The sequence below is a fragment of the Lichenostomus cassidix genome, chromosome 2 (genome assembly GCF_008360975.1).
Source record: "Lichenostomus cassidix isolate B80296 chromosome 2, HeHo_3.0, whole genome shotgun sequence".
NCBI classification, from domain to species: domain Eukaryota; kingdom Metazoa; phylum Chordata; class Aves; order Passeriformes; family Meliphagidae; genus Lichenostomus; species Lichenostomus cassidix.
In genome coordinates, this window is record NC_139482.1 from 56,639,161 (window position 1) to 56,664,976 (window position 25,816).

General features: G+C 37.7%; 1 protein-coding gene across 2 annotated transcripts in view; it reads right to left on the reverse strand.

The window, feature by feature from the left end:
* Nucleotides 1-25,816, reverse strand: part of ADCY1 (adenylate cyclase 1) — a 170,259-nt gene that overhangs the window by 117,016 nt on the left and 27,427 nt on the right. For both annotated transcript variants that reach the window (XM_085051677.1, XM_085051674.1), the window contains exon 2: nt 11,264-11,413. In XM_085051677.1, coding sequence (XP_084907803.1) covers nt 11,264-11,413 — 150 coding nt within the window. The remainder of the gene's footprint in view (nt 1-11,263; nt 11,414-25,816) is intronic.

Below are 25,816 nucleotides of genomic sequence, written 5' to 3' on the forward strand. Positions count from 1 at the left end.
ATTTTATTTATTTATTTATTTATTAGTATTTATTATTAATAATAAATATTATTAAATATTAATAATTATTATTATTTAATAATAATTAATTAATTGAAGTTTATAATTAATTTATTTGGATCAGAATTTATTAATTCTGATCAAAATAAAGAACTTTTCTGATTCTAAAAGCTGTCACAAAGAGCACTAATCATCTGTCAATGCCATGATCAGAGGGAACACAAAAGTGGCAATTCAATTCCTAGGCCAGCCTGCAGATGAGACAGCTGTGAGCTCATGTTTTCTAGAGGCTGAAGTGCCACACAGAGTCCTGTGTTCCATCATGAATAGGACTGGGACAACAATCCTGTTATTGTATTTCTTATTCTAAGGGTGCTAAGAAGATGGAGTCAGAAGCAGCATCAACTTTACCAGTGCTACCCCTTCCAGGGTAAATGGAAGAGCAGACAGATCTTTACTACCTCACCTCTGGTGCACTAAGTTTCCCTTACAGTTACAAGTGCACATCTTTCCAGTCCACAGCCACGTCTGATTTGTTCCACCAATGTAACATTGGATACCTTGATTAGGCAAGGATGTATTCCTCAGGGAAATAGAGAGTTCAACCTTCAGTGAGACAGACATATCTCCCTCTTCTGTCCTCGCTAATCCTCCAGCCCCCAACTAATGGGATTTTTCTTGAAGAACATGCTACATGTTACAGCTCAGGTTGGTACTGTGACTGTCACTCTCTGATTTTCCTCTGGCTCATGAGTTATGACATTCTCCTTCACCACAATCCTCCAAAACCCACATATCTCCACCAACTCTACACAGATATGTGGCAAATCTCTGTGGTCTCCTCTGGGACCTTGCTGAGAAATGGAGCCAACACAGGGAAGCACTGGGAGAAAGGCCACTGACATCTTCAGTCTTCTTTCCTTGCTACTGGAGCTGACACAATCTGCAGCTGAGAGTTCAGAATCAGTGGCACTTTGAGGACGCAGTGCTGCACTAGTACCAGTGCTTCACACCACTGCTATCCCCTGATACAGCATACATTCACTTAGAGTTGCAGTACCGACTCAGCATCAGCACATGCTCTTTTTAGTACAGAGCTTTACTGGTGGTGGAACAACCATGAACTCTTCAGTATAGATAAATTTTTGATTGCTAGTGATAGAAACTGACCCCATTTGTGGGTGTAAGCATACTAAGGATTGAAAAAAACTCAGAAACCTGAAGTCAAAAGAAGTAATTTGAGAACCTAAGAAAGACGTATTAACTGGCAAGCAGTTTGTATTTCCTTTTTCAAAGACCATAAATGCCTTTAGTACAGCAATAGGAAAGAAAATCTTGACACAAAACAGTAAAATGGAATAGATGACTGAATTTCCAAAGGTTTGCTTTGAAAAATCAGGGGTTTTTTTTCTAATTTAGATTAGAAAAAATTAAAAGCCTTTGTCCTTTACTACTTGTCCTCATTTTGTCTCTTTACAGAGCAGGGAATTGAGCCTAACCCATAGCAGAAAATCTCATTGCCTTCCAAAGTGGAAAAACAAGGACCGATCACTAGTATGCTAAGGAAATAATGAGTGTATTCACCCACTTAAAATAGCAAGTGTGACTCAGATTTAGTCCATTATTTCCTCGTCAAACTGGGAAATTCCTAATCAAATGTGCCTGAAGGGGAGCTAAACTCCAAATGAAATAATTGATATTGAAGAGGTGATGGGGAACAGAAACCTTGGAAAGAATTTAAATTAAGGGACAGACAGAAGTACATTTAGAATGGCAAAACTGACAAAAATACTATTTTAGAATGTATTTCTTTTGCCAGTTAATGGGGTGTAGTCTAGCTCTTTTCCTCCATAGAAAGTTGGCCAAAAATAACATGCAAAAAATCTGCAAGTGTACATGTGTGCTAACAGCATATACTTTCATATATTGGAATGAAAATAAAGTGCCCAGCTCAGTATCCTGTTCATGGAGATAATCTGTGCTTAAGTGGTAACATATCATTTGGCAAACTGCACATGTGCCAAGGCCAGCTGCTGTGACATTAAACACGTAAGTGACAAAACAGTTGGTCTATGGTGGAACCACCCACTATTTGAAGACTGGAACAGGAAAAGTGTTAAGCTTGTGCAAAGCATTAGCTAGCTTATTGTTATAGTTAAGACTCTTCTAGAAGAGAAAAAAATTCTGTGAACAGCAATAAAATTACATGTGAGAAGACTTTTCTAATGACATTTTAAAGCTTTCTATGAATTTCTGCTGCTGAGGGAAGAACATCAGGATTCACTCCTGAGGTTGTTTTACTCCACACTGTGACATCCTACTAAAACACATAAAAATGTTGCATTAATGTCCACACAGCACTGCTGTCATCGATATTACTCTAAATTTAGAAATCAGCCATAAGAAACTCTTTTGAATTATTTCTCTTACAATTTAACTTAAGAATCTGATGCACTATAGCCAGTGTGATTAATTATGACAATTTTCCTCAGCAACTGTTAATCCATGATGTTATCCACTGAAAACGGTATGATTATGTATTTCTAATCATCTAATAATGGCAGGTTTGTGTGATCTTGTTCATCCCTCCTCCTCCCTTCTCTCTAATGGAAAACACACAACCCAAGTAGGAAAAACAAACTGAAAAATTCAGTCAAACAGTAGCATATTTGATTGACAGTTGCTTGAAAGAAAACACATTATAAATTTCCCATTATTTATTCCAAAACACCGAACAGCCAAAGTATTAATAGGTTTAGAATTATATAACCGCTAACGTTTAAGTTATCAATTTATCACAGAATCATTTAGGTTGGAAGAAACCTCTGAGATCATCAAGTCCAACCTTTGGCCAGACACTACCTTGTCAACTTGGCACTGAGTGCCACATGCAGTTGCTTTTTTTGAATACCTCCAATGACGGCAACCCTGCCATCTCCCTGGGCAGCCCGATGCTTGACAACCATTTCCATGAAGAAATTCTTCCTGATGCCCAACCTGAAATCCCCTGGTGCAACTTGAGACCATGTCCTCTCGTCAAGTGTTACCTGGAAGAGATTGACCCCCACCTGGCTACAACCTCCTTTAAGGCTGTTCTAGAGATCAGTTCCCCAAGCCTCCTTTTCCCCAGGCTAAACAATCCCAAGCTCTCATAACAATTCCTCATCGGACTTACCCTCTAGATTTTCCCCAGCTCAATTGCCCTTCTCTGGAAACACTCCAGCACCTCAATGTCTTTTTTGTAATGGGGGGTCCAAAACTGGACAAGGGATGTAAAGTGTGGCCTCACCAGCACAGAGTACATGGGGACAATCAGTTTTCTGGACCTGCTTACCACACTATTACTGATACAGGCCAGGATGCCATTGGTGTTCTTGGCCACCTGGGCACACATTGGCTCGTGTTCAGCTGCTGACTAGCAAGCTCAGGTCTTTTTCACCAGGCATCTTTCCAGCCACTCTGCCCCAAGTGTGTAACACTGCAAGGGCAGGTCCTGGCACCTGGCCTTGTTGAACCTTGGTCCATCTATGAAGCCCGTCCAGATCCCCCTGCAGAGCCTTCCTATTCTCTAGCAGACCAATTCTCCCACTCAAAAGTTTATCTGCTCTACTCAAAGTAAGCCAGCATCCATTACGTAAAAGAGCTTAACATGGGTGACATGACTGTATGACATGCATACATCTATGAGAAAAAAGTGAACTGCAACAAACAGTCCAAGATATCTCCTTGCTTAGCCTGAATATAAGTGACTGCATGTATACTGAAAAATAAAGTTCATATGCCCTCTTTTTGTCTTTATAAATCTATAATGAATCTTGATAAAGAGGTATTTAACTTTATAAATCTATAAAATTTTGACACTTTGTGACATGGAATGGCTGACCGTGGCTGACCCAATTTAATTGACATATTTAATGTGCTTTTTTTTTTTACAAGCATAGAGTTAATTTTCTTCAAAGTAGGGGGCTGTGTTTTGGGTTTGTGCTGAAAACAGTGTTGATAAGACAGGGATGTTTTCGTTATTGGTGAGCAGAGTTTACTCAGAGCCAAGGGCTTTTCTGCATCTCACACCATCCTGCCAGCGAGGCTTTAGGTGCACAAAAAGGTGGGAGGGGACACCTCCGGGACAGCTGACCTCAACTAATCAAAGGGATTTTCCATAACAGATGGTGCCATGCTCAGCATATACCTGGTGAAAAAAGGAGGAAGGGGACAAAATGATATTCAGAGTCACAGCATTTGTCTTCTCAAGTGACCATTATGTGTGAGGAAACTCCACTTTCCCAGGAATGGCTGAATACCTGCCTGCCACTGTGAAGCAGTGAATTTATTTCTTACGTTGTTTTGCTTGCATGCACAGCTTTTGCTTTAGCTATTAAAGTGTCTTTATCTCAACCCACAAATTTTCTCACTTTTGCTTTTCCTATTCTCTCCCCAGTCCCACCATGGAGGGAGGGAGGGACTATGTGGTGCCTAATTGCTGCCTGGGGTTAAAACACAACATTTACTGACATCAGAAAGCTTTCAGGGGATGAAATAAAGTTAAACTAAATTGTATAGTAACGATCTGGCCTGTTCTTATGCATGGCTTTTGAAGTTTTCTTAAGTTTCATTTTGTAGAATAAAGGCATGTAGCTAAAGTAATAAAATTACAATGCAAGTAAAAGATATGAACTTTATATGATATACAACTGTATTTTTTATTGTATGTTACCCACTTTATTGCATGTTTCTACACTTTAGCACTGAAAGTCTAGTAGAAAGGTACATCTCTCATCCTACAGTTGTGCAGTCCTAAGTTGAAGTGTCCTCTTGTAAATGCTGCCAAGGAAAAACCTCATCTTACGTTTAAGAAGGAGTCCAGGATAGAAGGGCTGAACTACCCTTGGATGTACCTTTTACTACTAGGGATTACTGCCTGTAGGTTAAAAGGCCAGATTACAAGCCTCACTTTTACTTGGCCAAAGTCAGGTAAGAGGAATCCTGGTGGCATACCAAGCAATGTCGCTTCTTGCACTAACTGCAGTCAGATGAGCTGTTTATTCTGCATAACAAGAGGCACAATAGATCGGTAAAATTAAAACACGTTTTTTGTTTGCTATACCTTTCCTGTAGTCCAGTGATTACAAGCAACTCCTAATGACTTCAGGTTGAAGATGAAGCCTTCCACCTAGATGTTTTCATTTCACCTGAGTAGCCTTCAGCGGTATTTGCTCTACGAAGGATGGACACATGCACGACTACTGCAGGACTGGAGACTAACAGGTGCTGGTCAGTAGAAAGCTTCTTGGCAATTACTGCTGTGTGAGAGAGAGAAATGTGTCTCCATGTGTCTTTTTCCCTGAGAAAGGTGGAGGATTGACCAGGGATGCCATGTAGAAGGGTAAAGGTAGCCAACAGTTCATTTCTTTTCTGTGTAAGAATCTAAGCAGCCAAATGGGGCAAATGAAGCAGACAGCAAGACAAGTTCCAATCTCTGATGTTGCTACTTGGCTAAGAGGCACTGGTGGTCAGCCTGCACAAGCAGGCCTGAAGTCCAGTAGTTCAAACTGGCAGCCTGAAATTGCAACACTCCTTATTTTCTGTTTTTCCTGATCCTAGTAAAGAATAAATAGATTTTCGAAGATGGAATGTCCTGTGTGAAACTGCAATTTGATGACAGAATAGATACAATTTTAAGCTGCCCTGCTGTAGAACACAGCAACAATGCAGTACAAGCTGTCAGCTAAAATTAGTTAGTCCACCTATGTTTCTCAAAGATCATACTGGCTAGCTTTTGCAGAGGATCAGATATTATCACACACCCTGCAATTTGCCCAAAATCAGTATCGCTTCCCTGTTGCACACTAGATAATTTGTCAAGAACATGCTTTTGCATCCACACATGATCCAGGTGAAATTTTTGCTGCGGGGTGATGTGCTAATGCACTCAGCCTGTATGAATGGTTATGGAAACAAGGCCTGTATTTTAATGATAAATTTCATATAGTCTTCTGCACTGCAATAAAAAAAATGCAAGATTCTGAGAATAAAAAATATGAGAAACATGAGGAGAACCTGATAAGCATGTTGTCAGGCACTCCAGCAATTACTTCTGCCTGGGGCTGTGCAAATAACTAATTCCTCAGTTTCGCTGCTGAATTGCAAGGATCAAAACCTTAGCAAACTGTTATACATTACCAAAACAAAGTCCAATATAGTTTGTTTTATTCGAAATTAATGTAATTTTTTCCCTTTCTTCATAAGTGCTTGAAATTAAACACAACAGACAAAACCACTGTAGGGCTTCTGTAGGTGTCTTCTTTTTACTTAAAGATACAGGAAATAATACATGTATCAAAAATGTGTAATGTCTAGATTAAACTGTTTTAAAGGGGAATCTGGATCCAGCAGGGAATTTGAACGCAAGACACCCTAAGCAGCAGTTCAAAGTATTGTACACTGAGATCCATGCTATCTGTCGTTGACGCCTTTTTCATTTCTATGAATAGTTATTAATCAAATCTCTGACTCAGAGGTGTCAGTTAATACATGCAATGTTAAGGACATTGCCCTAAATTGCAGAAGACACTCGGGATGCACACACATATGCATGCAGACATATGCACACACAATTCAGCACTGCATAAGGAAAATTTAGCTAGCTGCACATGATCTGGTGAACATGTATGGAAGCACTGCAGAGCACCACCAAAGTGCTAGTCTGTGTCCCAGAGCCAGTGGTACTGCAATAGCATGGTGTTGAACAATCCTCTCTCTCAGCAAAGCTTATTAATCTAGTTGGAGTGGCAGGCTTCTGGTCCTGAAGCTAGACACAGAGCTGGCTGTCTCAGTCCCCTTTCCTAACTCCCAGACCATTTTAAAGTGCTTCTTTCAGTTCCTTATGTTAAATAAATATAAATTTCATGCATTTTAGAGATGTACAAAACTATTTTATGAAAGACAGGTGCCACCAATAAATACATTTCTCCCCTCCCCATGGTTTTAAAAACGAGATGTGATTTCACAATTTGTTTTTAAGACAGCATATCCCCCATTCTGGAGACTTTGCTATTCTCCAGTTGATTTTCCACCATCATTTCTAATTGTGAAGAAGTACAAAAGTAACATTTAGGAAGGAAAGATCTAAACAAGTAGCTTGAAAGATGGTCTTTATTTTGCAACCACATTTGCACATGTTTATGCAATTAAATAATCAGTAAATATATCTAAGGTGGTTTTGTGGGCTTTGAAGTTTTGCATTAAGTCAAGTGCTTTTCTGGCCTTCCTTATATGAAAGCAACAGGCACTTTTCACATAAACCTGTGCTGTAGCAAGTGCATCTTACCAAGGTAAATTATATGCTTTATCCCCGAATTCAATGCACGAGTAGGCAAAAAAATATTCTTATTGTCAGGGCAAGGAATGGAGGTAATGTGATTAAAATTCATTACAAGGTTGGCAAGATTGGTTGGCAGAAGACCAAAGACACTACGTCTCTTCAGCTTGGAAAGAGAGATGAGCAGGGTTCTAAAAGTCTACAGTGTTTTGAGTGGCATGGAAGAGGCTGCTGTAGGATGATTACCCGTGTCACAAAATCTTGTTTTTGTGCTAGAGAGCACACACACAATTCATCAGACAAGAAGTCTATGACAAATGAAAGGAAGCTCTGTTTCAAGCAGTGCCTAATTAGAATATTAATTAGTACCTAGTTAGAGTGATGACCATAAAACTGTGGGGACAACAAAACTATACTCATGCTGAAAGAGACACTCAGAAAATGGGAGTCTACAGGTCTTTAAAGACAATTGTTGCTTTTCAAGTTAAGATGGTCTCAGAAGTACTTCCCTTCTTTCTTACTTGCTCCTTTCTTTCTTACTTGGGATGGGTAAAGTATTGCCTGGAAGACTAGCTGGGATGTCTAACACCAGGAGTCAGTCAGGGTGACAGTACTTTAATGCTGTATGGACAAAGGATGATCTGGAATTAAGGAAGTGGACAGAGAGAGATGGTGCAGTGGGAGAGAGAAGAAGTGCTCACATGCTCTGACTGAGCAGGAACAGAAAAAAACAAAATTCCAGGGAACAGGATCCATGTCACAATAATTATTCTCAGTTGTTTGCTCTGCAGAGGATGGCTTGCTGCTGAGATTCACAGATAACAAGAGAAGAAGCTTATCTGAAGTGAATGATTATAATTATCTGCTCATTATCTAAAACTTATTTGGTTCTTGGCCTTTGCTTCTATTGGAATTGCAGTCTAATATTCAGCAATGTAACAAATGGATGATGCCACCATCAAGGACAGTTCATTGTGACCATAGAGAACAGATCCCAGGAAGAGCATTTGTGGCAGGACACCCCCCTCCGCCTTCTCTCTCTCCCTGACGGTCCCAGGAAATGGATGGCTCAGATTAGGTTGATAGCCTAAATCAACAGCTACCTGGTGCTGGCGACTGAAAGTCTGAAAAGACACTCCCCTGTGGAGTGTAGAGAGAATGTGAGCAAATTTTCACTGACTACAAATACACACTTTTATCCTATAAAAAGCTCACGAAATCTCAGAAAGCCAGAAGCTTTCTACATGGATATAGAAGCGTGAAGAAATGCCTTCTCCCCAGGTCTGGACGCAGTCCTGCGGTTACTTCCCTGGGATTGAGTGAAGAAATCTTAATGTATTCCAGCTCCAAATATGGATTTGGTAAGATCATTTGAGTTTCCTAAATTGTATTATTCCGGCTAACTTATAGATAGCTTTCTTAACTTGCATTTCAGCTAGCTCAAGCAAGCATTTCTTAACTTGCATTATCGTTCAAGCAAGCATTTCTTGCGTTTTTAACTATCTTTATAGTTCAAGCAAGGTTTTACCCCATAATTGCATTTTTAGCTACCATAGTGTTGCAATTATGTATTCATTGTATGTCTATGTGTGTCAATCTGTTCTATGTTTGTATGTTTGTTATGTTCTGTGTCAAATAAATGGTATTTTTAGACAAATCGGCCAGATATCAAAGAATCTTGCGAACGGGACTAAGTCTTGGGGAACTAGCTGTCTTAAAGCCTGTCAAACTGCAAAAGCACATAAAACTCCTCTCTCCCATGCAAGACAGCATTACACCGAATTTTAAAACAAACAGATTCTGTCTGCTCCCCTTCTCCCCAGCAACACTTTCAAAGCCTACTTGCATGAGTCCAAAAATGCTACAACAGGAGCTATTTACTCTTGCTCATAAAAATAGTTTTATCAAAAATATCTTGTGGGACTATCAATACAAATGCATCCTACGAGGAGAATTCACTGTAAGCAGGACACAGAGGAAGAAACCTCACTTACAGTTTCAGCTGCGGTATCTGTCTCACACAGTCAACACTTTAACTACAGAAAGCTGTGTATGTTCAAAAGCCAAGAGCATATTCTTTCCTTTCCAGTCAGAGACTTGCACAGAAATATCAAGGAAAGGTTTTAGCATTTTGGTTTACAATTCTCAGTGTTAAAGGGCTATGTTTTTTAGGGCAGAGCACTTGGATAAGACAAGAAAGTCTGATGAAAACATTCAATCCTTTTCAACATGTAATGTTGATACTTTAGAGACCAAAAATACAGAAATTATCACAAAAATTGAACTAGGTCTGTAGTGTTTCTTCTCCTCTCAAAACACTTTTCAGTGTTGCCAGCTGAAAACTCAGGGTATGTTGTACCACAGTAATTGCAGAATAATTTTGTAGCCTGTAATCATGTCTTAGTTCTCATTCTGGTTTTAGAGGTATGCTAATATTGTGTGAGAACAGCCACAAAAAGTATTTTGGTGGTAGTTCTGACAGCTAATTGGCATATTTCACTACTGCATTGAGTTTTACATTGTAATGCATAAAGTTAATTTCACAAGTGTGGGAGAAAAGTTTATTCTCTTTACTGACCTGTACACTGCATTGGAAAAACATCTGCAGTATTATCTAGGTATACTATCAACAATAATGGAATTTATGTGCAATGTTTTTGCTTTTGTTGTGTTTCTATATGCATGGATAATATATAAAATGAGACAGATTGCTAATGTGCTAACAAAAGAAACACAAAAATCAATTTTGTTTTCATGTTGGATCCCAGAAGTAGGTTTTCAAAGGCACAAATGGCAGGCTTGTCTAAATCCCATGGAAATTCACTTAAGGCACATTTATGCCTTTAACAAATCTGCAGCTTTGGATTACAAAAGACCACAAGTAAATCTAAAGGCTTTGATCCTAATACCATTTTTACACAGCCAGCAAAGATATGCAGTTATTCAAAGAAACATCTACTTATTATGGAGTATGTTCAGGTCATAAAAACACATTCACTTAATTCATAACACAAAGTACTTCGGGACCTGCATTGTTACACACACACGAAATAGACTTCCTAGAGAAATTACAGATGAGGGGAGGTAAAATTGTGTGAGGTACACAAGCTTTGAGGACCCTTACATCTTGTCTGGCATAAGTAACCACCATGTCACAGAGTTCAGTCTAGGTATTCTACTGTGACCCTTTGTTATCACCTATACAGAAAGAAAAAGCTAGTCCAAACCTTACAGACCAACAGATCATAGTAGGTTTAAGCCTCAGACCTGTGAGTAACAACAGCAAGATCCACAATACAGCAGGTTTTTTTTCCTATTGTTTTCAAATATGCTTTGAAGACTGTTTGATGAAATTGTGTGAAATAAACCATCAAATAACTGAGGTGATTTTTGAGAAGAGATATTGATTTCTATCACAGTTATTCTTCTTATTAGTTGCACAATAAGAAGAATAACAAAAATATATAAATTCTTGTTATCAATTATACTTATGCAGTTATCAGTGCAGCTCCTTGTGCCCAAAAAGTTGACTTTTTTATAGGTGTCATGAAAGCAAACAGGTTATAGCACACTCAGCAAGAAGTATTTACAGTGCATCTAACACCCACCCAAAAACATCCATGCAGATAAATAACCACAATCTTGTATTACAGTAGTACGTTAGCTTTGACTCAGCCCTAGAATAGATCCCTTCTGGCACTGGAGCTCACAGTGGCTTTGGGGCCAGCCTGCACCTTCTCTGAGTGCTGCAGATGAAGGCTTAAGAGTTAGCATGCACCGGGGAGGAAGAACTGAAGCAGCTGGGGGGAAGGCAGCACTTCCTTAGCAATGGAAATGCACACATGCCCTCGCATACATTTGGCAACAGTATCCTAACCTGTGGTTCACATAACTACAGTCATCTCAGGAGAAACAGAGAAAAATAAATAAGGCTTAGAAACTGACCTGTTTTTCATTTTCATCCTCCAGCCTCAGCCTGTCCTCAATGCAGTTCCTGGCCTGAAGGAACGCCTTCCTCTGAGCCCTTTCTGTCAAAATCCTCACAAAGACCCCATACAAATTTACACTGACAAAAAGGATTGCATTGGCCACAAGCTGTAAGAAAGAAAGAAAAATAAATGAATATTTTAAAATACAGATTTTTATTTTACATTTCTGCTCAGCAAAATATATATTTTAAAAAAACTGTTTGAAAATTGTGCCTTGTTATCCATGTCATTGATACCACTTCCTGCAGTGAAACAATTACAGCAGCTACCACAAATCTGGACAAGCAATATTGCATAATACAGAATTTTTCATCTGCTGAAGTTCATTTCTTTTACAATGATCTGTAGCTTGTCATCTTCATTTATCATCACTTCTTTCATCAGCCCATTGGCAGACCTAGCTATCTAATAAGGAGAGCAGTATCATCAGTATTTGTTCAAAATACCCTGAAAACTGAAATAGTTTCGCTATGCTTTCATGAAGTAAGGATATAATTGTTCCCTTTTTATAGCGGAGAAGCAAGGCACTGAAAAACCTGTGACTGAATAAAAATATGTGCGCCTATGTACCCCAAGCTTTCAGGTTGTGTAGTTTGCACTTGGAAAATCTGTTTCTCTTCCCCTATCTATTGCTAGCAACCACGTTGCATTTTTTGAGAAATCATCCAAAATATTGTTGATGCTATCCTGCAGCAGATCACTCAGAAGGTGATGAGTGAGCCCTTTCAAATGATGGCCCTCAGCACAAACCAGGCCCCATCATAATGTAATATGCAGGGACCATGAATTACTTTGGAGCTACTTCTATAAAGAGTGCTTTTATGAAGGACACAAAAATGCCTCAACTGCCCTTCTGTTTTTAAAAATACTTTAATAATATATGATAAAGTCCCCTAACTAATGTAAACAACTGAACAGTGGTTTGTACACAATTTCCCTATCTTAGGCAATTCTGTCCAAGTTTCTCACCACATCTCTGAAACATATGTTCAGATTGCAATTTCGACAATGTAATTAATTTGTATTTAGTCAAGAGGAAATAAAGCCTTTTTATCCAATGTATTTTCAGTCCCAGCATCCTTATATGCCCTAAAGCCTACCACAGCATCATGATAAGGATTCATGGGACTAACAAATTCCAAAAATTCAGAAATCATCTGGCATTTAAATTGGCCAAGAATGAGCATAATAACAGCAAAGAAATACATTACAGCAAGTAACACAATTCATATTAAGTTCCTATGCACTTAAAATAGTCCAAAAAGACCACATGACTGGCATTTTTTTCCTAAGTCAAGGTAAATATTTCAAGGTAGTACATCTCTACTGTTGCATGATCTTGTAGCATAAATTGGAGAGGAAACCATTTCTCTTGTTTGCACAGTATAACGAGTCAGTGTGCCAACAACACAATAAAATTTTATGAAAAATAAAATCACTGATGTTGTAGAGAATACCTCCTAACAGGACTAGGGTTGAAGGCTTTATGGTAAGCCAATATGGTAAGCAAAGACCCAAAATGGCATTCCTGATATTTTTTGGGAGACTTTGGAAAATGATTCTCCCTGCAAAAATAAGTTTCTGTTGTGCATAACTAATGCCAATATACATCCCACCTTTTGTGACTTCAGAATAGTGGGAAGAATTGAAATACTCATTCTGGATGAGTTTTCCAGACCTTCATGGATACACAAATTCTCTAACTTTTACCTTCAAATCTGGTTGTTATTAGTTAACAGGACATCAACAAAATCTCCCTACAAATATTCTCACCAGTACAAAATCAAAATAAAACCTGTCAAAATAAACAGCTGTGCCTAGCATCAGTGGTACATTCCCCCTCAGTTATCAAAAGAGAAAGAGTTATCTCACAAGAGCTAACAGCAGTGAAGAATAGTGTTACAGCTTCCTCCTGAGAATGGCAAAATGCAGGTTCAGGTGCATTCAGATGAATTTTAACCTAACAATCTCATATACCACCTACTTACATGCCACTTCTGATTGTAATACAAATGGTAAAATTTTGAGTATGAAATGCAGTACATGAGCACATTATTTTATGATACAGACTTAGCATAAACAGTCTGAAATTCCTCTTCTGCTTTATTTTGCTTGTTCACAAAGAACCGAGGTATATCAATTTTTATCACAAGTTAACATGTACTAGAATGAAATGACTGTAGAAATTCCAGTGGAATCCTATTTTTAGAGATATGAATGTAGCCACACTCACCTTATCCCTGCATTTTATCATGCCAAAGTGTAGCAACAACAGTGTGTTTTAAAGCTAATTCTTAGCAGTGCAATGGAACAAAAATAGATAGGATTTTTAAAGGGTATATTCAAAGACAGTTCACAGACTGAACAGAGTTGACAGCTACAGACAGTGCAACTGCTTGACCCTGTCCATACACAAAATAGCTGTTAATAACATAGGGTGAAAAACTATCTTTATGTGCTGATATCAGAGTGGCTCAAGACGTAAGTAATCACCTCTACCTCTACAGACAATTAAAAAAAGTCAACTCAGTTTCTGGATTTCAACTGGAAGCAGTAAAAGACCACATATTGTAACAATCTGCCAGCTGTTCTGGGACTATCATTATGATTTCAGTCAAGCAATAGTGATCACCTGGACTGGAGGTAACCAGTAGCTGGGTTCCTGCTACTTTCAGGCTCAGCAGGGTCTGACATGCTTTGAACAGTTTAAGATAAAACAGAGGCTTAAAGCAAGTAAAAGATTCATAGATTGTACAATGTGAGAAAAGAAAGTAGGGCAGCTTGTCTCCCGAGGCAAGAGCTCCTTTCCTCCACAAGCTGTTTCTACTTAATTACTAGTTTTCCCCCAGTTGCAACTAAATACTACTCTTTCTCTCTAGGTTTCTCACATGTGTGCTATGTTCCTGTCCCTCTCATTTTAATATGTACCTCTGTATCTACACACACACACACATACATACATACATATATATATGTTTCATACATTATGTGCTGTAGTAATTCCAAGAAAGACTGAAACATTGTGAGACTTGTTGTTAAAACTAAGGAACACTGAAGGCATTCAGAACTGCTGAAATATCAAGGATTTTAATTTTATGTCCTTCCCATATTATTTACTATACTACTGCTTGGTAGCCAAAAGAGTGCTCTTCAGGTTTAATCATCACCTTCTATTCACAGAACTACCAAAACAACAATTTACTTGATGCAGCACAATTTTGTGCTGCAAACTTTCAAACAATGTTACTCTTTCAGTCCATTATGAGATTACAGATCAGCCAGAATAAAAAAAACAAAAAGGTATCAGGGTCATGAAAGCATGTTACTAAAAATGATTTTTTTTTATTTATCACTGTCAGTGAATCTTTATCATGCATTCTGCCTATTGCAGTGCTTCAGTATGAACATACTGAGCTTTAAGTTTCTCTAGTCCTTACTAGGTTACATTTTCTGTCACTGGATGAATTCTGGCATGGTTACTTTTGTGAGTGTGTTACCAAAAGCAGACTTCCAGTATAGCTAATTCTTGTGGGCTGCCTATTCAGTGAAGAGGGACTAGAAGTTCAAGTAGGTATTTCAACCAAATGCCTTTCTGTCTCTCCTGTTTATTTCTTCATCGCATTTTTTAGGTCTCAACTTACTTTTGGAAGGGAACTTGAAATGCGCAATACAGCAACACCCATCAGGAAGTGAGCAAATAATTCTAGCAGTAGACATATGTAACATGCACATACATACACAGAGCTTGAGGAGTTTAATTAAAGACCTTCTTTTTATTCCCCAGATTCATCTCCCACTTCTTGAGTCTCCTGCAGGATTAGCTGAGACTCTTTGAAGAGTCTTTTGAAACTGTTTTCTCTATTCCAGATAGGAATTATTCTCCACTTCTTTTTCTTTCAAAGCATGAAACCTCATGTGTGCATTCATGGACACACTTGCTCTTTCTCAAATAAAAGGTGAAGAATTCCTCTACATATTATTATTTTCCTTTTGAGAGGACTCTGCTTACTCAGGAGACTAATTCTGTTACCAGGTTAATGTTGGAAAACACAGTTTTCCAGCAAAACTTGTGTTAGTTGAGCAGGCCTGAACAAAGTCTCAGCATAGTCAGGCCTCAGTAAAAATCCTAACAAGCTGTCATGAGAAACTAACACCTAGGAACCACAGCCGTGCTTCTGATCTGTGAGAAAAATGTCATGAGAAAAGATAGGGAGTCAAAAGTGTTATGAGAAAAATATAAGGGAGTCACCAGGAGGATCCCTGAATATGTGAGAACAAACTGCAGATACGTGTGTGGCTATAATTAGAAACATCTGTAACAGTATATAAGTTTCTCGTTTGGTGATATAAAATGGAGCTTGCTTTATGACCTATGTTAAGTCATGTGTGAGTTCTCTCTCGCTGTTCGTCAGGTTAACAGCTGCACAGTAGATGGTTCAAACCTGAAGCTGGTTTTCACTGGGGAGTAGTTTCTGTTTGTACCACAAAACTGTCTAAGAAAAATATGTGGCTATTTCATGAAAGTGTAAGTGACTTCTGGATGACAGAACACTTTTTAACAAAGTGGTACTCATATGGATGGTTGCTGAAGTGCCCAAATGAAGTAGTAGTAGTTAAATGATAAATATAAATAATTAGTGAAGAAAGCTTCAGGAGACTCCCTCAGAATTTTGTTGTGCTTTCTAAACGGTGGACCTGTGGTATAAGTAGGACAGAAAAGGGATTTAAATAATTACCACTCCAAGAATCATAATTTAGTGGCTAATATCAATATTCAATTTATTCCCAGAAGCATGAGTTCTCATGACAACCCATGAAGTAGAGTGGAATGTGTAGGAAATATGGCCAGCATTACCATGTGAAAATTGAAATTTGCAGGAATAGAAAAGATCAATGCAATACCTGTATGTCTTAATCCTTAGATACCTGATGAGAGGTATGGTCGGTCTAAATTCTACTTCCAGCTTTCTCCGTTAATTGAATTTTATTGCAAGTAATTTCTGTGCCGCTATTTTTGTTCCTGTTATACAGATAATGTAATATTTACTCATTCTGTCAAAATACTTTGAGATATGGCATTACTTTAAAATATGAATATCTATTGAGAGAGATGTCTCTAAAGAAGGAGTCATGAACGGCTTACACAAAATGAGTCAGTGCTTCTTTCATTAAAACCCCTCAAGACCATGGCAAGACTGTGCTCTGTATGAAAATTGTGGGTGTAATGAACAAGATAAAAAAAAAAAGTTTCTCTTTCTCCTGTCATGGAAGATAGTACCGTTAAAGCAGTGCTTTAGTTGCAATGCTAGACTGTACAGAGAAGAATGCAAAACCTTCTCTTGATTCTGACATGGTTTTGTAAAGTTTAGTAATTCATTTAGTCAACTCAACTTTTGAGCATACTTAGTTATGAAATCTGCTCCCTCTGATTGCTGAAGTAGGTAACAAACATACCTCTATTATTTTTGTATGATTTTTGTAAAGTTTTAGTTCCAGCTGGCTTATATCATATGCTAAGGAAATACTGTTCTGCTGTGGTTTCTGCAATCATTTGTACCCTCCTGAATCTACAGCATACTCTAAAAGGAGATTTAAGAGCTGTTATTTCAGTGATAATGAGTGCAGATGTCACTGTTGAGGAAGAAAGAGTAGCAATGGGATGTCTATAACCATACAAGCAAGGATAAATTTTTATAATATCTAGGATGCTAAGTCCACTAACCACAGCCAGTTTTTCTGAAGTGTACACACACAATGTGTAATTGCAGAAATCCACTCTCTGTCTCTCCCTTTGTTTGCATACCTGTTTGACCAAAGAAAAAGACACAATTTATAAACACTGCTTAAAATACATGCCATACACCTTTGGAAAAAAAAATGCCCTGTACAAAAGCAGAGTAATTGAGAGGCATCAAACATCCCAGTGTTAAAAATGTCATTTTTTCCATCTTTCTCCAGAGGATACATCATTTTAGCTTGGAAGCATGCTCTGGAGAAAAGTTAGTGCACCTGCCTCTCATGGTTATAGACTGTTGGCTGTTTATCTGGTCCAAAGCATTTACCTCTGAGATTACATAGCAGAGAATTATGATGGAATAGCAGAAGTAGAGCTGATTGAATCGTGAATTTTGAATCCTAAACCTAATGTAGTACTGAAGCTTAAAGGCATCCTGATAAAGGTAACTATGATTATGCAAGATACCAAATATTTCTTTTGATGAAGTTGCAGAGTGGCAGCTTTCTCCTCATCAATGCTCTCACTCAAGTATGTGACATGAATGTATGACATTAATTTCAGGCTGCTATTTTTGGGATTCTGAACTTCTGTGCCTTTCTTACAGAATTTCTGAAAGGAACTCTTTATTCTATCATACATACTTTTCCCAATAGCAAAAAATTAACTCTTTATTTTGAAGAAGACTTCTGATTTTGGTTTATTTTTTGTTTTGTTGTTTCCTTGTTAGAAGGAAAGAAAGCAAAACTTGTGCATAAGAACTTTTCTTCTTTTCTGCTTTTTTAATGAAGAAAGAAAGCTGATGTTCAGGGAATAGGAAAAATACCATACAAAAGACTCACAGGTAACCTACAATAGAGCACTGATATACGAAATTTTAGAAAAAAGAAATAAAGGACTGGATGGGAAATACAGGCTGAAATACCTTTAAGCATAACTTCTAGATCACATCAAACCTTTCCAAATAATGAATGATGTCATAAAAGCTGTACTTCTGGGAAAAAAAAAACAAACCCCAAAACGCACAGCAATGTTCTTTTACAATTTCTTGGTGAAACTGCAACAGTACTGTATGAAACTTGACAAGCGTAACACTGGGCTGTTGCACTTCAGATGTCAAAAAAAATTAAGAAAATACTATTATTTGTCTCCATCTACCCATTTTTTTACATAACGTGTACCTACTGATACACATCTGTGTTACTGACATCATGTGAACAATATTAATAATTTCTCTTGGTCTCATATTTGTTTGCATAAGCACAACTGATGTTAGTATCAACAATCTTCCCATATATCAAGCTAGAATTTAAGATACATTATAAGAGGTTACATTACCTGAAAGAACAAACTCTCTCCAAAGCCCCCAGAGTGGAGCTATTCAGAAGAGCATATCTGAAGGATATTACCTGTGAAGCAAAAATAATTTCCCAATCATCCATATTAATGTCTTTGTAGACAGGAGAACGGGCTTTCCACAGTTTTTCACTCTACAAGAGGCTATGAATGCGTCTCAGACAAGATATGACAGATATGACACCTCAGCTGTAGCTTTCTCTTGCTGTTATTGTATACTGCACTCCAGAGAGCATAACAGGTCCACAGCACAACACATACTTTAAACACAATAATATGGTCTCAGTCACTTCCATCCATGGAAAGATGATACAATGAGCTACTCAGAAAAAATGTGAAAATATTCTTACTAATGACTTATATGTCACGTCCCCCTATTTCTTAGTTGTGAGAAGATACAGGCATATGTTACTGACATCATTTAGGAATGGTATTCCCCAATTTAGTGCTCTCACTGAAACACTCCAAACCACATGCAGCTCTCTCACTCACTCCCTTTCCCCCCCTCCCCATCCTCCTGCAGCAGCTGGAGAGGAGAATTGGAGGCACAAAAGGCAAAGATCATGGGTGGAGATACGAACAATTTACCAGAAACAGCAATGAAATAAGCAAGGTAACAGCAGCAACATCAATGACAGTGTGCACAGCAGAGACAAATGATTCACACACAATTGCTCAGCACCGGCAATACCCTCGAGCACCCGGAGGGAGCCCTTCCCTGCCCCTGGCAATGATGGGAGGTGGTACAGGATAACCTCTGGATGCCAGCCATGCCCCTCGTGGCTACTGCAAACATTAACGCTCTGCTAGCTGGAAGCAGGACAGTTATTTACATTTCTTTCCTGATTTAGCTGTTGCATTCATTCTTTTACAGTGTATTTTAAACCATCATAGAACAAATAAGCCCTCAGTTCTTCAGTATACTTGAAGTGTAGGAGTATACACTTTTCTACACTGGGGTAATTTGCTATGGGTTTGGATTTTTTGGACATTGCGATTGCTCTCAAGCATTATAAATAGCTGCTATCTATCACAAAATACTTGGAATGTGTTGCCAAAGCCATTTCAAATAATTTCTTTATAAATTGTGGCAAATATTGTTATTTAGTTAAGTATGCTATTTACTTCACATAGTCCAGCCTCTGAAGCTATTCTATATCAACCCAAATTCCTGCAGCTTTGTCCCCTTTTCCAATAGTTTACTATGATGCTGTGTTGTGCAATTAGACCATAGTGCAGTAATCTGTTGCCCAAAAGATACTTGCATTTGCTATATGCAATACGTGGTTCCTTTCCCCCATAAGAATTGATCTGACCATTTTTTTTTAAGCTGCAGTAACTAAATATATCAAGATTGTGGGGATGTACAACTGAAGCTAGTTTGAAACCTTTGGTAGTACCATAGTTGCTAGGTGACTGGACCTTCAGATCTTAAGTGCAATTTTTCTTCATTTGAGTCTTGCGCATGGCTGAGAAACAGCATGTAGTTGCCTCAGTCTGGCGCCTGGCTGTTGCAGACAGGAAGCATTTCTTATCTACAGTACAGCTCTTAAACTATAGATGCAGAATGAGGCCATGGTTTCAGTTCAGCATTGGCTGACACATTTTCATATTGCTCCTGTAACAACCAATGGAGAGAGACTGCCCAGTCTGGGTGGGACAGCCTCCTTTTAGGCTCCCTGCCATGCACCCTTCGCAGCCCATTGTGTGCCATAGTTGGAGTGAACTCACTGTTGCCTCATGCTGCTGTGGCATGATCTGGATACACACATAAAATGTACTCCACAGTGTCCCCCTACCAGGACCTGGCTTACTGAAGAGTTGCAGTTATGGGTTGAGCTCCTGCACATTCCAACAGCTGGAACACACTTCCAGCTTTTCTCTTAGGACCTCTCAAGTCAGCAGCTTTAGTTTAGTTATCAAAGTGTTTTCTGTGGAAACTAAAAAGTGATATACAAAATTTTGCTAATAAACAGTGCTGGGGCAGAGGGCTATTCTGCCAGCCAGTGATAGAGCTGGTGATAAACATGAGTTTTCCAAGTTTGAGCTGTGTTCTCTAGTTCAAGCTTCGACTTGTCAAACCTAGGAACTGTCCTGCTGGGGATGAAATACTGTCCCCAGGTTTACTATACATGCGGCACAGCCACTCTACCACCTATCTGGTACTGAAATAGTACTCTTCTGTTCTGTACGCAGGCTATTTCCAAAGAGCACTTGCTCCTGTAAAGATGGGTGCATGAAACCCAGGAAATGCAACACCAATCCCTAAAATCTCTAAATAACCTTTTTGAATTTAGCTTCATGGTACTTTTTCAAGCTCTGGGAGACAGCCTTGGATACAATCAGGTTCCCAAGTCACTGCATGTCAGTTAGGTATAATCACAGACATATCACAGATGAGAAAATAAACACAGGCTAAGCTCAAGCAGTTGTCCAAGTATTACACTCTAATGAACTCATGGTCAGGAAATCATGCTGAAATTCATTACTTAGGATCATAGATAGAAAATTCAAGTAATTTTTGGTGACCAAAGCTGTGTCTGGTACACATTTCTCGTATCAAGTATGGAACCTCATATTTATTTCATGCCACTAAAAAAAGTTTGCCCCAAAAATATCCAGAAGTATACAGAAGTCTTCTAACAAATCATCTCAAAATTAAATTGAGTGACTAAACTGTGAGGCCTTGGTTATCCCTCACTGCTGAAACACCAGGCTCTTTTCCAGATGAATGAAGCCAGATGGAGATAAAGAGAGGAAAAAGTGCATGTCCTGTTGCCCTGGCTGTCTGGGCACTGTTAAGTGAAAACATGACTGCATTAGGACTAAACTGATTGCAGTCAGTTTCCCCTTGCACCAAAAAGGTTGCCTGCTAGACCTGACAACTGTCCTCTTGTATCACTTTTTTTTTTTTTTTGTCTCCATGCAGACATTTGAAGCAGTTCGTGAATTATGTCACTTCTGGTCAATTGTCCTGAAAAGATCAAAGTGTTTGCCTTGAGGAAACCATGTTCTATTACACAGAGCCTGATTACTTTTCTCCTGTTGTGCTTTAAAACTTGCAAGGGCTGTCTTTACAGATAATAAGATTTTCACTCTGCACAGACATTTAAGCTACAGTGTCTTCTGTCAGTGTTGGGATTTGAGAGCTTTAATACTGTCAGAGTTGCAAAGGAGCAACTTATGAAGAGATGGAAAATGCTAGCCATTTTCTTGTTCAACTTTGAAAATTATTTTTGCAATGAGAAACCAGTTCTACAATATGTCACTACAAAACTGATTAAACAGGAAATTGATAGAAGATTTAACAAAACAAATTCTGATCACATTTGCACTTGATGGACGGACTGATTAGCAACACAAGAGAATATTCCTCTGTTTAATTATTGTAATTAACAATTTAATCAATCAGTCATTTTTTTTTTCAAGAGAAGCCAAAGACATTCTAAAGATTTAGGATCAAGGGACCAAATCCTACTAATTTTCAGTTACTGATCCTAAAAATCAAGCTTATTGTTGGAAACTCTGCATGGTAATGATTAGAAAAAGTGAGTGTGCTAAAAAATGGAGGCATGATTCCATGGTTGGGAATTTGGGTGGTGTTCCAGACCGATTCATACAAACCTCACTGCTGGATCAGGACCTTTGAAAGAACAACATGCCAATTTTGTGAGCAACAGAATACTTTGAAAGACATATCATAAGGGCACAAGACTAATAAATTCTTGCATTATATGATTGTCTTGTGTGTGCATTTTCTGATTCTGTTTTAATGTAATATCACTTAAATAAAAATTTTGAAAAAAGTAACAATATCGTCAATGCCAATCATACAACAAGTCACAATATTGTGAATGCCAATAATATAAAAATATGGAGGTGAGCTGCTGAAATAAATTAAAGTATTAACTCAAAACCCAGAAGGTTTAACAGGATATAGATCAAGTTTTTTGTTGTTTTTTTTTTTTCTGAGAGAGGAGGATTAAATGGGAGAAAAGGCAAAATAAAAAAAAGGAAAAAGTAAAATAATAGAGTGGAACTGAAACATGCCTACTCTGAACAGAAGAGCTGAAGAATAAGAAGGGAGCTAAAATCACAGATATAATGCCAAATTAGTATAGCTGTGAAGACTGTGCCAATTTTTTTCTTCTTCTTTTGTTTGGTGTGGGTTATTTTCCTATTTTAATTTGCATTTTTTGTCACTGTCATACTATTTCATCTGCCTTGTAAGGGACAGGTCTGGGATATCTTTTGTTTAAATGAAAGAGGTAAAGATTATGGACTGCTATTCTTTGAATTCTGAACAAGATGCCTTTCTGGTTTGGGGGTTTTTTTGGCTCCTGTAGCTACCAAAATACTCAGAAACTCACCCCAACTTCCATTTCTTTTTCTCCTGCCTACAAACTGTCTAGTGGGTCTATTTTCTGCTTTGAATGTCTTTTCAGTTCTAGTTAGCTTAAGCTTGTCCATCAAATTAAGATTGTATGATCTTAAGAGAAATGGTGTTATTTCCATGTACATATTATAAAATATTTCAAACAGCAGAATTTTATGCCATAGAAAAGACAAGAGTATTTACCTGAGTTATTGAGTATTATGAATATTTCTTCTTCTGCTCCGAAACAAATGAGAAAGGAGAGACAAAATATAAAGCCCCAAAGTAAACTGTTCATTGGTAACCAAATAGTAAAAGTCACTTGCAACTACTGTAATATGCAATATTATGTCATATTATATATTTCTTAACTGTACCCAAATCCCCTCTTAAGGGTCTGCTGATTGCACTCTTTATTGCATAAATAAAAAAGAAATAACAAGTATCGAATAGGACATGTACTCTACAGTGCTGCTGTATTTTTGCCTTATTTTGGTGTGGGTTCTGCTTGTTGTCTGACCTCAAAGCTGCAGAATAAATCCAGGACTGTATTTGGCTTTGTTTACAACAGCAAGCAAATTGCCCAACAGGTGTGGATGTGCAATTGGAAAGAGAAGGTGCTCAGAACACCCGCAATAGGTGTATTTTGGAAGAGGTTACTTTGGACCAGCTCTGGTTTGCCTGCTTTCCACTACAGTCTCTGGTTTTAAAGACACAAGATGCATTACCAGAACACAGACAAGAGACTTAGGCTTTTTCTTCACCCCCACCCCCTCCCCAGTACAACAAAAAATAGAGATTACTTGTTTTAAATGATCCACTGCCCTACAAGTATCAAAGGACTTGTATCATAAAGACTGCACAGGTAGAGAAAAAGATGACATATCACAGAGGTATGTGCTGAATCATGCTAATGTAAATATGTTTAAGAGGAGTTCATAATAAAAGCAAATATAGTACTGTTGGTTATACTCTATGTATATGAGCGACCTACGATATAGAGGAAAGTCTTAGAGATGTTAATTACTCCACGACAAAGCTTTGATGCCTAAAGGAAGATTAAAATAGTCATTACCTAGTCATTCAATAACTTGTCAACCATTTTAATATTTTCAAATGTCTGTTGATAACAGTAGACTCCTGAAATAAGTAGTTCCTAAATCATTATATGATGACGTCAGAAAAAATCCTGGAAATTACAAGTCTGCAGAGGGGTTTTTAAAAAGGTATGTGGTACTGAAGTAAAGCTTCATAATAATTGTGCAGCCATTCAGAATTCTTTTAGACCAGAAATGTAAATAAGTAAATATTATTTCACATTAAATAAGACATTCTCCATTTTTTCTTTCTTTTCCTTTCTGTAGTTACGAATAAAAATACATGTGAAACATACATTCTTGCAGCAACTACATAGTATTAGTTTTATTGTTTTTACGGCACTGAGAATAATTGTGCATATTAGATTATTCTCATTAAGAGTTTGCTTTACTGTTATCATTAATAGACTATTATTATGAATATTTTGAAGTGTAGCTAAAAATAATTTTTAAAAAATCTTTTATGTCAAAACTTTCAAAAATTTTCTTGTGTGATTGCCCCAATGGTCAGACAAAGTATTCATCCTAACAGCCCACGAACTCTTCTGTGAGAAATCCTAATTTACACAGATTTATTAGTGATAGATCTCCTGCCTTCAGAACTAAATACCAATGATCTGATCCTAGTTTCCTCAATGAAGTCACCTGAAGTAAAAAGAAGTAAACTTCTTAAAAGAACATCAAACATTGCATCATGCCTGAAAGGTGAGGTGAGTGTAAGTTCAGTGAAGACCCTTAAATAATGACAGTGTTGAATTAGTAATTTTGAAACAGGATGAGTTTTTGCAAGCAGGATGAACTTCAAAGACATTAAAAAATTACTGAAAATGAAACAAAAGAACTGGAGAATATTGACAAGGTGGAAGACTAACCAGTTCAAGGGTACACATCCTTAGGAGATGAAGTAACAACAGATTAGAGTAAGAAAAGTTGCAGGGAGAAACAATGAAGCAAATGAAACAACAAACCAAATAGCTTGAACCAGTGAAGTCCCATCCAAACAGTGGAGAAAGTAGGTAGTAGACCAAACGGTGGTATGCTTGTATGCCAGTACAGAATGGAGAGCTGGGATGAATCAAAACTGAGTAAGAAAGATCATATGAGAAGGGTACTAAAAAGACAATAATCTGTGGAACATTGTATTTCTAAGGTGTAAAATATACAGGGAAAAACAACAGAGGGAAGGTCACAGAAATTGTTATTATAATTTGTTTTATATTGGGAGAAGTGATAAAAAGTATGAAAAACAACAGAATTTGTAGGCAAAGCATAGTTAGAGAAAAGGCAATGTGATGCTTAAAGGAAAGGTGTGTCTATGAGCATGAAGTCCGTAGGTATTTTCATTTAAAAATTAATCTGAACTAACACTAGCACAAATCACAGGATCACTTCTGTTCACTTTTAGATGTCTCCAGCAACTTCTAGCAGTATATTTCATTAAGTCCAAATGCCAGCTAAAACACTAGTCAGAGACTAAATCCATGATGTTCATACAAAGTTCTGTCAACTTGAGATATATAACCCTACTCTTTACATTACATAAATTACAATCGTCCCAGGGCAATTACTTTTATTAAAACCCTAAATATATAGTCTATATAGTCTATAATAGTCTATAATGAACTAAATTCTGACAGTAGTCACTTCCCAGGATCTGGTTCACTTTTGCATCTACATGAAAGTCAGAATGATAAAAGGATTTCTGCTTTAATTCCTTAGGTTTCCACACTCTGTTCTATAGACTTAGTTCTTGTAGCAATGTTATTATTGCCAGGCTATCTACATGTCTTACATGTTTTGACAGTTATTTTAGATTCTGGGTTTTATAATGCAGCATTTGCTATATTGCCTTGCTTTGGCATCTTGAAAAAACCCTCGAACATATTTATTTAAAAGAGGCAAATTTTCATATTGAGTAACTAACAGGACTATTTTGATGTAATTAAT